This window comes from Mus caroli, unplaced genomic scaffold (genome assembly GCF_978045245.1).
Source record: "Mus caroli unplaced genomic scaffold, Mus_caroli_1 scaffold_12, whole genome shotgun sequence".
Taxonomy (NCBI): Eukaryota; Metazoa; Chordata; class Mammalia; order Rodentia; family Muridae; genus Mus; species Mus caroli.
In genome coordinates, this window is record NW_028227267.1 from 891,767 (window position 1) to 906,818 (window position 15,052).

A 15,052-nucleotide genomic window follows, 5' to 3' on the forward strand; every position below is an offset into this window, starting at 1 on the left:
TGTCTCTCTTTCTGTCTCTCTCTCTCTCTCTCTCTCTCTCTCTCTCTCTCTCTCTCTCTCTCTCGTGTGTGTGTGTGTGTGTGTGTGTGTGTGTGTGTGTGTGTGTGTGTGTTTCCTATTTGTCTCAGCCTGGCTTTGAACCTGAACTCGGTAAAATGTGGGGCCTCTGCCTTTGGGATATCAGCTCCCAATTCCTTAACTATTCCTTAATTTCCTTTTTTTGTTTGTTTCTTTGTTTGTTTTTGTTTTTTTTTTTAACTGTAAATTGAGCAGTCCAATCATAGCACTTAATGGGTTTGAGGCATTTGCCTGCACTCCCAGAGTCCACAACAGGAAACAGCTTCCTCTGGGGAAATTGGGAATGAGGAAATAGGTAGTTATTGGTTTTTCTTTTAGGAAAAAAAAAAGATATGGAAATACATCCATAAATACAGAATGAGTAGTGATGGCTGTCCTTGGGATGGAGAACTTGAATAGAGGACATTAGTGTGCTCTAATAATAAGTAAATGTTACAGATTATGTGGCTTTCTCAGCTCACTTGGTTGGTATTGTTAATAATCTGTGTTTCTTTCTTTTTTTGAAACAGTCTCAAGTAGCCCAGGTTGGCCTTGACCTTGCTTTGTTTCAGAGCCTGGTTTAGAGCTCCTCCTGCCCCTCCCACTCTTGGACTCTTCCTTCATCTTCCTGCTTCCCCTTCCAGATGCTGGGATTACAGGAGCATTCTATCACACCCACAGCTAGTGCATTTAAAAAATATTATCTGAGCTTGCTTTTCATATTCAATTTATTTTTCTTTAGCATAACTGCAGGCCTTCTTCCATATCAGCACTGCCTGAACTAACATTGTGTGTGGATGGTTAGGTGTCAAGAGGTTGTACTGCCAACTTTGAATAAGATCCTTGGGCTTTCTCCACCTTCATTTCTTCAACGGGAACTTGAATGTAAGCCAGAAAGTAGTCTATGCCCTTCCAGACATGAAAATCCTCATTTCTTAAGTCTGTCTTCCTTCTGAAAAGTTTCTTTATTTCTTTTAAATTTGTCTATTTATTTTGCAACAGGCCTGGACTCATGTGACATAGCCTCAAACTTACCACATAGCTGAGGAAGGCTTTGAACTCCTGACAATGATTTTTCTAATAAAGTATTCGTCATCAATTTCAAGTCTTAAAGATCCCACATCCTAAAAGAATGCCCTAGAAAATTCATCCTAGGACCCCAGGGTTTGAATTATTCCTTTATTTTGTGGGATGGCTAACTGAGTATGTTATAGATAGGCATCTGACAATGTGGATATTCTTGCCCTTTATGCATGAGGAAACTGATGCTAGGGAGCCAGCTCAGACTCTTTAGTCTTGTAACTAGGAGCGCAGTCAGTCTGGGTAGGAGTGTAGGGAACTTACCTGACCTGGGTTAAGGCCCTGGGTTCAATTCCCAAAATCACCAAAAGAAAAAAGTAGAAAGATAGAAGCTTGGAGGTGTGTCACACATCTTTAATCTCAGTGCTCAGGGGGAAGAGGAGGGACAATCTCTGTGAGCTCAAGGCTAGCCTGGTCTACATACACATAAAATCTTAAATAAGAAATTTTAAAATTGTAATCTTTATATCAGACTATTTTTTGAATATATAGCTATCTTTATTTACTCATTACTAATTTTTTTTTTTTTTTTTTTTTACTATTTTTTTTGGGAGACAGGGTCTCAGTATGTATCCCTGGATGGCCTGGAACTCTATATAGATTAGGCTGGTCTCAAGCTCATAGAGGTCTGATGCCTCTGCTTCCCAAATGCTGGGACAGAGCCACCATGACCTGCTGGTATTATCATCATTTATAAGCTCTACCAGCACATACAAAACCAAACAATTGTGGAGATTTCTTCAAAATTTATGTTTGCCTGGTGGTGGTGGTGAACACCTTTAGTCCCAGCACTTGAGAGGCAGAGGCAGGTGGATCTCTATAAGTTCCAGGCCAGCCTGGTCTAGAATTCCAGGACAGCTAGAGCTACACTGAGAAACTCTGTCCCAAAGTGGGGTTGAGGGGGGAATCATTTGCTTTGGGTAGTAGAGAAATAGCTCTTTCTACTGACAGGAGGCTCAAATGATATCTTATAAGAAGTCTTATCACTGATTCTATACACAATTTGAAGACAACTTTTACTAGATGCAGTTTTCCTCAAAGACTGAGTGGAATAAAGTGTGCAATTACTTTATGAATATTTACACAGCTGTAGTTTCAGATGGACAGCTAGGCTTAGCTTGATAGTGAGAATGTTGGCTCTTCTGGCTACTGGATATGCTGTGAGCTTTCTTTATATCATGTGTGTGTGGTAACTGAAGCCACTGTTGCCATGGGAAGCAAAGACAATTTGAATGAGGTAATTTAAAGTGGACCATGGAAATTCGAGTGCAGTTGTCTGCTCAGTACACAAGATCTTGTGTGTGAACTTGGATGGCAGGGGTCTGTTCCCTTCAGGGTAAACGGCAAACTGGTAAGAAACTAAGTCCTAATTTAATGGTGGAATTTTTTAAAAAATAAATTTCGGTACAGTGCCACACAAGGAACAATTTAGTGGCATTGTTGTGTGATTATCCTAAAAATATTATTTGAATAGCATCATATTGGAGTAAAAAGAAAGTAGGGTGCTTTCTAGAACCTTTTCCCCCATTTCTAAGACTCAGACATATCAAATTTAAGAATTCCAAATCCTGAGGCAGGCGGATTTCTGAGTTCGAGGTGAGCCTGGTCTACAAAGTGAGTTCCAGGACAGCCAGGGCTATACAGAGAAACGCTGTCTCGGAAAAAAAAAAAAAAAAAAAAAAAAAAAATCCAAATCCTGTCGAAATCATTGGTTCAAGGTTTATTTTCAGTGATCTTACAATCCCAAGCCCGGTTGTAGTTACCTGTCCCGAGCCCCAATCGCATACATTAAAGAAAAAAAGTCCACATCCTTTTCAATAACAAGTGAAAGGGGGAGGAGGGTGGTATCTAGTATAAAATTGCACATGCCTGGTGTCCTGAACAGAATCCCAGTCTGGGTTTTTTCTCACAGGCGTGACCTCTGCTCCAAGCACGTAATTGCCAGAGGGAGGAACAAGTGTCATCAGCTCAAAGGAAAAACCTGTTAGGGGATCTTTTCCTTTCCTTTCCTTTTTCCTTTCCTTTCCTTTTTCCTTTCCTTTCCTTTTTCCTTTCCTTTCCTTTTTCCTTTCCTTTCCTTTTTCCTTTCCTTTCCTTTCCTTTTTCCTTTCCTTTCCTTTCCTTTTTCCTTTTCCCTTTCCTTTCTCCTTTCCTTTTTCTTTTCTTTTCTTTTCTTTTCTTTTCTTTTCTTTCTTTTCAAACGGATCACTTTTGGGGAGGAGTCAAAGTCCTCGCCAGGAGAGTACCATCTTTTCCCCACACCGGCCACCTCACTCCCCAGCCTTTTCCCAAAGCCCTCCTGGGAAGAACTTCCCCTGGTCACCCCGGGCTCCACCTGCCCCAGTGGCCCCCCAATCCCGCCCGGTTGCCTCGGCTCCGCCCGGCGCGGGGTCCCCAGGCCAAGCCGGGGTCGCTCGGGGCTCCGGGGCCGCGGCCCCCAGGTGCGGCGGGGGAGGGGCGCGGGGCGGGGCGGAGAGGAGGAGTGGCGCGGAGCGTGTGCGGCCGGGGAAGCCATTGCCTGGTTAATAGTTGCTGTTGCTGCACTTCCGCTTCTCTCCCAGTGAGAGCGAGACACGAGTGGCCAGGCCCAGTCGCAGCCGCAGCAGCAGCCGCGGCGGCGGCACGGAGCAGCCAGACACAAAGAGAGGTGCGGGGGCCTCTCAGGGCGGGCGGGCCGCGGGGCCTGGGGCCGCGGGGACGGGGGACGGGCGGCACCGCCGGGCCGCGGGCAGCAGGGCCGGGCGACCGGGATGGCGCGGCGGGCCCGGGCGGCGGGGGCCGCGCGAACTGTCAGAGCGGCCCGGTCCCCGCGGGGACCCGCCCGCCCGGGGCGCATTGTGCGCGCCGGCCTGCGAGCGCAGCCCCGCGTGGCCGGGCCTGGCCAGGAGCCGTGTCCCCGCGGCCCACGCGGCCCACGCTCGGCTTGCTCACCGACTCTCGCTGCTCGGCTCGTCCCGACCTCGCCAAACTCGAGCAGACGCCGGGAGGCCTGGGGGACCGCGGCGGCGGCTCCCGGCCCTCCCCGGGCCGCCCCCCGCGCGATCGTGGCCCCCGTGTCTCTTCGGCCGGTGCGGCGGTGGGCCCCGAGCCTCTGCAGGCAGCGGGGGCGGCCCGGCCCGCGCCCTCCTGACAGCGGAGTTCCTTCCCTCTTTGCAGCGCCTGCATGGTCTGTGTTTCTGTTTTGTTTCCTCCCCCTGCAGGGGCCGTTCGCGGGGTGGGGTGGGGGGTTCGCTATGTCGGATGACGATTCGAGGGCCAGCACCAGCTCCTCGTCATCTTCGTCCTCCAACCAGCAAACCGAGAAAGAAGGCAGCACCCCCAAGAAGAAGGAGAGTAAAGTCAGCATGAGCAAAAATTCGAAGCTCCTCTCCACCAGCGCTAAGAGGTATCCCACTCCTTTCTCCACAGGCATCCGAGCTTCCCCGTGGCCTCGTGCTGCATGTCAGGGAGGGAGGCTTCAACGACGTTCTCGTGAGTTCTCAGGCAGGAAAATGGGGCATGGGAGTCCCACCTGTTTTCTCTACTGCACGCTGCCTCTGGTTTTGTTAGTGCCCTTGTCCATATGCAGGAGTTGTGGTTGGCCTAGTCCGTTTCTTGTTGAAGTTTCAAGAATCCTCATTACTTTTATGAGTGACTCTCAATGTGATTTCAGAGTCTTCATCCTAGTAATCACGAATCTCTGACTTCCCGGAGGCTGTCATCATACTTCATTATTAAGAGTACCTTCCTGGGCAACTCTGTCAAAACGAGTTCTGACCATCTTTCTTCCTCTTCACCTGTTGCAGGGGTGGTGTTTTCTGAATAGAGTTTTCTCCATACATCGCTTAAGGAATAACTAACTCTCCTTAGCGGTTAAAACAATGTCATGTTTTCTGGCAGAATTTGAAGAACCTTTGCCTGTTTGGAGAGTTAAGGGAGATGAAAGAATCAGTGAATAACTGTAAAATTATTTCAGTTATTTTTGGACTTTTTTTTTTTTTTGGTCTTTTCTGTTTAAAAACTTCAGCTTGACACTTTTCAGAAAGACTTGTTTTACTAGACAAGGTCTCTTTTGGCCCAAGCTGGCCTTGAACTCAGCACTTCTGTCTCAGCCTCTTGATTGTTACAGAGGTGAGCCACTTAGTACACCCAGCGATAATCTCTCTCTTGTGTAAAAAAACAGGTGGATAATTTACCTCTGTCAAGGGTTAGGGTTAGGGTTAGGGCAACCTTAAGTCACGTTCTCTGATCCTGTGTTCCTTAAAATAATCTCTAGTAGATACCTGGGAGCCTGCCTCTCCTCTCCTTTCATACCTCCTTTTTTTGTTGAGATAGTTGGCCATAGTAAGGAACAGAAACTGTGGGCTGGTGGGGAAGGGCATTCTTTAAAAGAATTTTAAATGAAATGGAAGGTCTAAATGGCTTCGGATCTCTCTGCTGAGTAGTGAGCCTGGAACTCACAGATTGTCAGTTTGTTCTGTTGTTTTCCTTGACCTGAAATTCAGAAACTTGGTATGCTGTCTTAGTGACCTAAGTGGACTGATAGAGTAACTTCAGCTCATTTTAAATGGTTACTGTTCAGGTCTGGAGAAAGGTGTTGATGCTTTGGTAAAACTGTTTTCAGTTTCAGTGGTCTGATTATATCTCAGCCTCTTCAGGGTCTTTGATGAACCCCTGTGAATCTCCCTGAACCTAGATTCTATCCTTCTTGCTCAGGATGGCCTTTCTTGATCAATCCCGGCCTTAAGCTCTCTGTTCTACTTTTGACCTGTCCTGCCCCAGTGCAGAACATTAGCTGTGATGTCAGTGGGGCTTTTACATTGTGCTAGACATAAGGAGAAAATGGACAGGTATAGAAAGTAGATTTCTTTTTGCCAGTATAGTACAAATTAATAGATTTTCCCATAGACACAGCTTGTGTATGCTTAAGGAAGTTAGAAACTTAGTTCTGGGCATAGTGGTACAGGCCTTTTGTCAGCTCAGCCTTTGGAAACAGAAACAGACAGATAGATGTCCTGTGAGTTCAAACTGAGTTCCATGAAAGTCTGTCTCATGAACAAAATGCCAAACAAAAAAATGTAAAACTATTTGATAGCTTAGATGGTAGTGTACGGGCCTAGCAGGCATGAAGCATCATCAAGAATGGTAAGCCCAGGAGTGTGCCAGGTAGGATCAATTCAGAGTTTTCCTTTCTAAGAGTATTTGCAGGGTTCAGAAGAAGCCAACTATAATGCACTGAGCCCTGCTGATTTTTAGCTGGACCTTTTTCTCCAGTAAAAAGAAAAACAAACTGAGTGTTGACTGGAGAAGTTCCTACCCTCAGAAAACCTTTGGGAGTGAAGAACAATCATGTCATTCCTTGTCAGCCTGGCCTATGAGAGACTACTCAGAAACAGCTGGTAAAGAAACATTACAAGTAGAAATGGCAGGTGGGAAACGGTAAGGGATGGTTTTTACCTGCAAGCCAACATGCAGTATGTGCCTTTTAGTGCAACAGATTTAGACTTGTAGATTCCTTGTTGAAAGAGTGGCTATTTGTGTTAAAGGAAAGCTAAGGTTAACATCAAAAAGCACTTGGGAGGCAGAGGCAGGTGGATTTCTGAGTTCGAGGCCAGCCTGGTCTACAAAGTGAGTTCCAGGACAGCCATGGCTATACAGAGAAACCCTGTCTCAAAAAACAAAACAAAACAAAAACATCAAAAGGCACAAAGTGAAAATGGTATCTAAGAAAGAATGAAAGGGAAATTAGGATGGGGGTTGGAATTTGTTGGGAAGGGCATGTGTGCCAGAAGATGATGTGAAAATGAAATCTCCATGGGCAGGCTAAGGGGATTCGTTCACTGTGGAGTGTTGTCTCTGGTAGAGGAGAGCTCTGGTGGGAACTGCTGAGCTAGACCCACTTTTTGAACAGGCCTTTGAATCACTTTCAGACCTTGCATCAGTAGTCTGGAATTGCTGCAAATGGTGGTGTTTGAGATTCAGTGAGTAAAACTGCCTGGTATTGGACTTTAAAAGCTTATAATTTTATTTTGTGTGTATTCGTGTGGTATGTGTGGATGCAGGCGTGTCAGGGTACATGTGTGGAGGTCAGAGGCCAAAGTCTTGGAGACAGTTCTCTCTCTCTCTGCATCTAGCTTTGAGGGATTGAACTGAGGTCATCAAGCATCTTTAGATGTGAGCTATCACCAGCCTTCTTAGAAGCGGCACTTTCTAAGCATTAAAGCAACAATTTGTCCTTTTTACAGCTCATGGGGACAGTTTGCTCTCTGACAGATCTGAAAATTATCAGTTTCAACACATACAAGAATCCGGAAACTAGTCCTCCAAACTAACATCCAGTTGGGAATGAAACACCAGATGCAAACTGAAGTGCTTTCTGGAAGTGGTGGAATTTAGCAGGACAGTAATAATGTCAGTAGAGACTGGATGTTCTAAACTGGACCACATTTGTAGGGACAGGAAGTGCTCTTCAATAGGAAAGTTTGAAGAACTTCCCCAGGCATCACTCAATTTGTTTTCCTTTTAATGTGAAAGAAGTACCAGCTAAAAATGTCAATGCATAATAGCGGGCTTCTTCTTACCCTCCAAAAACCTTTGGAAAGGGAAAACATCCATTGTCATTCAGATTGCGGAGTTTGAGTGTTGATTAGTGAGCTGCCTTGATGAATTTTTAAGTTGTAACAACAGCTGGTTAGGATGAGAAGTTATACAAATAGCCTTCCCTAGAAGAGGCAGCTTAAGGCTGCAAAGTTTGTCCTTTTAACTGGTGCCTTCAGCGTCTGGGTTAACCGAAGCGAAGACAAAGGCCAGAGGCGGGTGTGAACTGTCAGTGGCTTCGGCCTGAGCATGGGGGATGGGCTCTTTGTGAGGTGCGGAGATGCGGGTGCGGGTTGCGGGCCTGGGGCTGCCCGAGAAAGCTCGTCCTCGCCCGGGAAGTCGGGCTGGGAACGGGCCGGTGCTTGCGGCGGGTGCAGGTGGCTGTGCACTTGTGCGGGGCGCCCGGGGGTCCTGCTGCCCTCAGCTCCACCCAACACTTCCAGGGCTGCTCGACCCTTGACGGTGGCGGTCACTGGGGCCCGAGCGGCCATATTGGCTTTGCCGGCAGGCCACTGCTCCAGGGTGCGGACAGTGCCCGGGTCTGAGCGGCAATGACCTGCTGAGGGCGCTGATGTCCCGGCCTGCGGGGGGCGCTGGTGTGTGTGGGGGGGTCCCTGGTCAGACGCGGGTGTGTGTGTGTGGGGGGGGGTACCTGACAGGGGTTCTGTGGTCTGCTGGGAGAATCAGAACTATGGGCCTGACCTGGGGGTGGAGCTGGTGTGTGGAGTCACTGTTTTAGCGCGCCAAAAGGCCCAGTACTTCAGAGTTCTGGTCCTGGGGTTCCGGGACAGGGGGACCAGACCTGAGGGAATCCCAGGGGAGACTCACTTCAGGATAATGACTTTAATATTCATTCACGGGTGAGATACTGGGAAAGCTGGGGAAGCAGCAATTGAGAAAATTTTAAACTGTTTAAATGGAAAACACCGAGGCCAACTGCCCTTGTGTGCTTGGCAGTATTGGTGGGAGAGACCTACCTCAAGCTGCTCCCCTGCACTGGGAAGTCTCCCCAGCCTGGGCCCTCTAAGTATCCTCTGCTTCCTCAGTGGAGTAAGGTGGGCTACTGACCTGATTCTGGAAGGGCCTCCAACTAACTTTGTTTCCTGATCTCCCAGGATCCAGAAGGAGCTGGCAGACATCACTTTAGACCCTCCACCAAACTGCAGGTAAGCTGCCTATGGATCGTTAGTAAATTCTCCTAACTTCTGTCTTGTGTTTTCTATTATAGAATTTTGCTTTTCTTCTATGGTCTGTGCATGGTTTAGTGCTGACATCAAATGAAATGTAAATGTATCTATGGGTGTGGCATGTAACAGGCTAAGGTATGTTGAGAAGTGATGGATTTTCATGGAGTGGGCACTTGTGTATATAAACAAAATTGAAGTTAGGTAAAGGAGCTTGCCTTTTATTATTGTAGCTATAGGTGATGTCAGCCTTTACACATGCAGTTTGGGGCATGTTGTGTTAGTACTACCTTAGATGCTGGAGTGTACAGTGAGAACAAGCTGGTCCTAGACCAACACCGTCAGATTATTGTATTGACTTTACAAAGCAATTCTGGAAGTAACCTGTGGCTTTAGTAGAATAATTTTGCTTTAAATTATAAATTTAAACTCTCAAAAGGTGGTGTTCTTTGTTGATATTGCTTAATCCAGTGTGAAGATAGTTTGAAGCCAGCTTTCAAAGGATGTCTTTGCCACTCGGCTTTATTTAAAATCACCAGTTTTACATTTCTGAGTCAAGATGGCAAGAAGTCATGATGATTTGTCTAAACTGATATTTGAATCATGGAGGTCTAAAAAAATCTTAGAACCAGGATCAGCCTTGAATGGAAGGTGATGTTTCATTGGTACTTTCAGTTTATAGGTAGGAGTTACTGGCAAATATTAGTGGATGGATATCCAAAGCAAGTATGTGCAGACATTCAGGGTGGAAGCTAACTGAAGTATTTGGCTTTTAACACTCATGTTGTAGTCTGTGTGTGACTATATGATGTGTGCCTGTAGGGGCTAAGGGACAACTTCGTGGAGTTGGTTGATCTCTCCTACCTTTATGTGGGTTCTCAGGATAAACTCAGGCTGCCAGGCTTGAGCTATAAGCATCTTCCTCACAGCCATCTGGTCCATTTTTGTATGGATTTGTTCATAGTGTTGATCAGATTTGTGGTACTTTTTGAAATTTTGTCCTGATTTGTAAGAAAGTTATTTTGAGGATTAGATACCTCTTCTTTTTCTTTTTCTCTTTCTTTTTCTCTTTCTCTTTCTTTTTCTCTTTCTTTTTCTCTTTCTTTCTTTCTTTCTTTCTTTCTTTCTTTCTTTCTTTCTTTCTTTATTTCTTTCGAGACAGTGTTTCAGGCTGGCCTCAAACAATGTCTAGCTGAGGGTAACCTTGAGTTTTTCATTCTCCTGTCTTTACCTTGCCCCTAGTGCTGGCATTACAGGTGTGGGGTGCCATGCTGGCTTTATGCCAGGCTAAACTCAGGGCCTCATGCATGCATGCATGCTACCAACTGAGCTACATCCCCAGAAAGATACTTTAAACTAGATTCTTTAACTGAGCCACTAATTATTCTCAGAATTTCTTGTGTGGCTGATCATTTTTCAGTGTTTGAGAAGTAGAGAAATATTAAGAGATGAAAGCCCAACACTTCCCTTGGTTGTTTGTGTAGAATCACAGACATTCCCTACGGTAGGTCTGTGCTGTAGCTGCCACTGCAATTGGTGTCGGCTCCCTTGTGTGCATCTCTTGTGAGTTCAAACAGCTCTAGCTGATCAAATTATAAATAGTAGCTTCAAACAAGTATCAGTTATTCAAACATACAGTGGCTTTCTTGTGGGTAAGTGCTATCAGATTTAAAACTGTAAACAATTTGAAGATTTTCATGAGATAATCATTTTTTTAGAAGAAGGAAAAGTACGCTTGAGTCCATGTTGTAGCAGGGTTTGTCTGTGAGCAGTTTGTGTTTCTGAAGCACGAAGGACTTTTTATCTTTGTAAATTCTCATAATCATGGCTTCAAGCTGAAATCTTTGACCATTACCAATCACTGGGGATTTGCCATTCCACTGCATGGTGGGAAGGTAAACCATACTATTCTAAAATGTTTTGGGAAGAGTGTGATTTCCAAGAACATACTAGGTATCTTTATTTTTCAAGTGTATATATTAAGCTGCACTTTATACATAGCAACTGCTTTAATTTTTGGAGATATTCTTCACTGGTTCTTTTAAGTCAGTAGTTCTCAACTTTCCTGATGCTGTGACACTTTAATACAGCTCCTCATATTATGGCAGCCCCCACCATAAAATTATTTCTGTTGCTACTTCGTAACTGTAATTTTGCTACTGTTATGAATCTTAATATGAATGTCTGCTATGCAGGATATTTGCTATGAGACAGACCCCTGTGACAGGAGATTATGACCCACAAGTTGAGAACCACTGTTTTAAGTGGTAATGAATTTTGAGCTTCTGCTTCTGACTGCCTTCCTAGTGTCACCACCCTGTGTCATGCTGTGATTTCTGTCTTTGGCTCTTGTCTGAGTTTGGCTTTATATTTTGTGCTGCTACCTGTATAGAAGTTAAAACCAGTCTTTAAAATAACATTTATTCGCCGGGTGGTGGTGGCGCACACCTTTAATCACAGCACTTGGGAGGCAGAGGCAGGTGGATTTCTGAGTTCGAGGCCAGCCTGGTCTACAAAGTGAGTTCTAGGACAGCCAGGGCTACACAGAGAAACCCTGTCTCGAAAAAACAAAAACAAAAAAATTAATTCACGTTGTATATGTGTGGGGATGTACATGTGCCACAGTGTGTATAAGGATGTCAGAGGACAACTTGCAGAAAGTGGGTCTTAGTGACCCAGACTACCAGGCTTGGGGATCAAGTGCCTACCTGTTGAGCCATCCTACCTGACCCTCTATAGGACTTAACTATTTAATATTTTGATGGCCTTAAATGTTGGAGACAAAACAGATAATGTAGCTTGGATGCTTTTTGAAGTCAGCTTCTAATTAAGATGTGTGAATTAAATGATATATATAAATTGATACATTACATTTTTTTTTCTGGTGTTACCCTCAGCATAAGTACAGTCCTTAATAGTGAGATTGTAGTTTCATCAATTATAAATTTTATTGAATAAGCTGAATAATTAGTTTTCACTTAATGAAAGGTTTTCACCCTTTCTTGGACTTCTTTCTGTCAGTATCAATGTGTAGATTTAAATTAGACACATTACTTTGTTAAAACACAGCAGTGGCACACAGTATCCTCCCAGTGGTCAGCTGCTTAGTATACAAGAAAGCTCCTGTGCAGGGGAGGCATGCTGCTGTACTGTCTGCACTTGACAAAACAGTTTGCATTCCAAGTTACCGATCTTCAAACCTCGTGTGAGTTGCAGTTGCTAAATATGTTGCATTGTATTTAGATTTTTTTAATATAAATTATGTATACACATGTGTTTCTCATATGGGTTTGTGTCAGTGCCCATGGAAGTCAAAAGCATTGATTGGTTCTGAGCTGCCCATCATAGATTCTGGAAATGGAATTTGGGTCCCCTAACATATCAGCAAGACTCTTAACCACTGAGCCATCACTGGCCCCTGGAGACTTTTAAAAATATAAATTGATTTATATCGCCATGTAAATTAAATCCTTACTTTCAAACATCAAGGTGTTTAGTAGTGTGTGTGAATCTCTCTCTCTCTCCCTCTCACTCACTCATTGTGTGTCTGTGTGTGTCTGTGTGTGTGTGTATGTGTACATAGTGAATTAACTATTTCTGGAGTTTATCATGCATTTGGTTATGCTTTTTATCTATCATTGGCTCTTCTTTTAGGAGGAAAATATTGTTTTGATTCCTGTAACAATTCCATAAAAAGCTTGCATGCCGTCTAGAAGCTCATGGGCTCTGAGCCACTAGGACCACTGTGTAGCTGTCATCTGCTCACATTTTGCTGTAGTTGGATAACTAAACTTGAGGGTTTGGACAGTGAATTTACTCATCATAAGGGACGTATTTTGCCCAAGTCTTTTCTACTTTAGTTTTGATAGGAATGTCTGTATTATAAGTAAGCCTATCGTACAAATGGAAACCTAAAATTCAAAATTTTGATTGGTGTTATTTCAGATAAAGTGTTTTTGAGAAGTCACTAAGCCTTTTAAGCAGGGGAGTAAAAATAAATTCTTTTCTTTATATAATGTTATTATATTTGACAAGTGTTTTTTTGTTTTGTTTTGTTTATTTGAATATGTAAAATTGAGTCAGTACTTCCCCACCAAGAGTTGTATTGCATAATCAGATAAAGTTTTTTTTCTTTTAAAGATTCTTTGAGGTGAAACAATATCATTAACAAAACAAAACAGAGTTGGAGGACAGCAAGGGATGCACAGAGAGACCTTGTCTGGAAAACCCAAAAAGCAACCAAACAACAGCAGTACATCTGTCTCATAATTCTCAGCCTTATTATCTTCTCTGCTAAAAGGGCCCACTGCTTAACTTGCCTACCCTTCAGTGTGGGGATGTCCAACTGGGTTCTGAGATAGCCTCATATAGCTCAGGCTGACATTGAACATGCTATTTAGTGGAGGATGACTTTGAAGGCCTAGTCTTCCTGCTTCCACCTTCAAATGCTGAGATTACTGCTTCATGCTAGTACACCCTTTTTTTGATACAGGTTCTTGCCTCATGGTAAGAAGTTAATTATCACTGAAGTTTCTATATTGAATGGTGAACATATTGGAGCTGGATAATGTCAGTAGTTGTACAATATTGTAAATGTAATAATGTCACTGAATTGTACACTTAGAATGTTAAAATGCTAAATTATATGTAGTAGGCTTGTGTATATAAAAACCACAGTAGGATTGAAGAGATGATTCAGTTTGAGAGGGCTTGCTGCTCCTTAGAGGACTCGGGTGTGTATGTGTTCCCAGCACCTATGTGAGAGGATTCAAAACCACCGATGATTCCAGCTCAAAGTGATCTAATGCTTTCTTGTGGCCCTCACGGGTACCCACACTCAATTACATAGAAACATACACACGAATAAAATAAAAATTCTTACAGCTCAAAAGGTGATACTAGTTTTAGGTAAAGGTGCCTATATTCTCTGTCAAAACCTTATGTGCTTGTTGTATTTGAAAAGGAACTACTTTCAAGTGGTTCATAATCTATTAAAGGTGCTTAGAAAGTATTGAAGTAGTCACTGTCAGTGCCTTGGTGTGGGGGCAGAAGAATGAGAGATAGCTTGCTGTGCTGGACCACTTAGTCATCTGGGACGATTTCAAGAGATGGAATCGGGTTGAAGAGTAAGGAGGTGTAGACTCACTGGAGGAATCTGCTAGTAAACATGGTAGAGGGCAGGTAGAGAGAGCTATCACATGGTGGGTGAGCCTTTGGCTGCAGAATACAAAACAAGGGGGAGGGTGTAACAGGAGTAAAATTTGAGCTCTATCAAGCCAAGGGCTTTGAATTTCATTTTATAGATGTTAGAGAATCTTGGAAACTTTTGAGTGGGAAATGAAATGTTTATGAAACATTTTGACAGAGACAAGAACAGAGGCTGAGTAAGAAGCAGTGAGCTTTGAGTTGGTGCAGTTGTTCAGGTAGAGGCCAGAGGTCTTAGGAAACAGACATCAACAGTCTTGAACCGGAAGAACCAGGAAGCTTGCCTATTGAAGGGAACAGGCTCTGGATTTGAGTGAGTAGCACAGAAGCTAGGACAGGAAAAATGGCTTAGAGAGGCAAGTTCTCTCTCTAAAGTTGGTCTGTGGATCATGCACAGTGCTGCATGCCGCCGCCGCCACAAAATAGACCATGGCTGTAGTTTGATTGTATACTTGAGTTTATTTTTAATCACTTATTGAACTCTCAGCTCTGCCTGCTTTTAGGTAAGATTAGGCAAATTAAGTAGATTAGATGTTCTCCAAGAGGCAAAGGCAATGACTTATGTCTTTGATTCTGATCCTGCATGTTCCCCCCAGCTTTTCAGTTTGAAAGAATTCAAATCTACAGAAGACACTGGGAGACTAGTGTAATAAACTTCAACTGTTTATGGAAACTTTACATTTGTATCGTTCTTAGTTTCATTGATGATGTAATGAATACCATGACCCAACACCAACATAGGGTAGAAAGTCTTTTATTATAGTCTATTACTAAGACACATCAGAGCAGGAACTCAAGTAGAGACTCTAAGGCCAGTCTACCTGTATTACTTCTAACCAAGGAAATACAACAGAAGAAGCCATAGAGGAGTTTTGCTTGATAGCTTATGCAGGCTGATGTTTAGTTAGCTTCCTTAGACAGCCCAGGACTGCCTGGCTAGGGAATGCTGC

At 43.9% G+C, this 15,052-nt stretch overlaps 1 protein-coding gene across 1 annotated transcript in view; it reads left to right on the forward strand.

Annotated features, from left to right (window-relative positions):
* The first annotated feature begins 3,674 nt into the window (after window positions 1–3,674).
* The window catches only part of LOC110308876 (ubiquitin-conjugating enzyme E2 E1), a 52,095-nt gene continuing 40,717 nt past the window's right edge, over window positions 3,675–15,052 (forward strand). Inside the window, exons 1-3 of the mRNA XM_021181199.2 lie at window positions 3,675–3,784; window positions 4,338–4,522; window positions 8,829–8,879. Coding sequence (XP_021036858.1) covers window positions 4,371–4,522; window positions 8,829–8,879 — 203 coding nt within the window. The 5' untranslated portion in view covers window positions 3,675–3,784; window positions 4,338–4,370. The remainder of the gene's footprint in view (window positions 3,785–4,337; window positions 4,523–8,828; window positions 8,880–15,052) is intronic.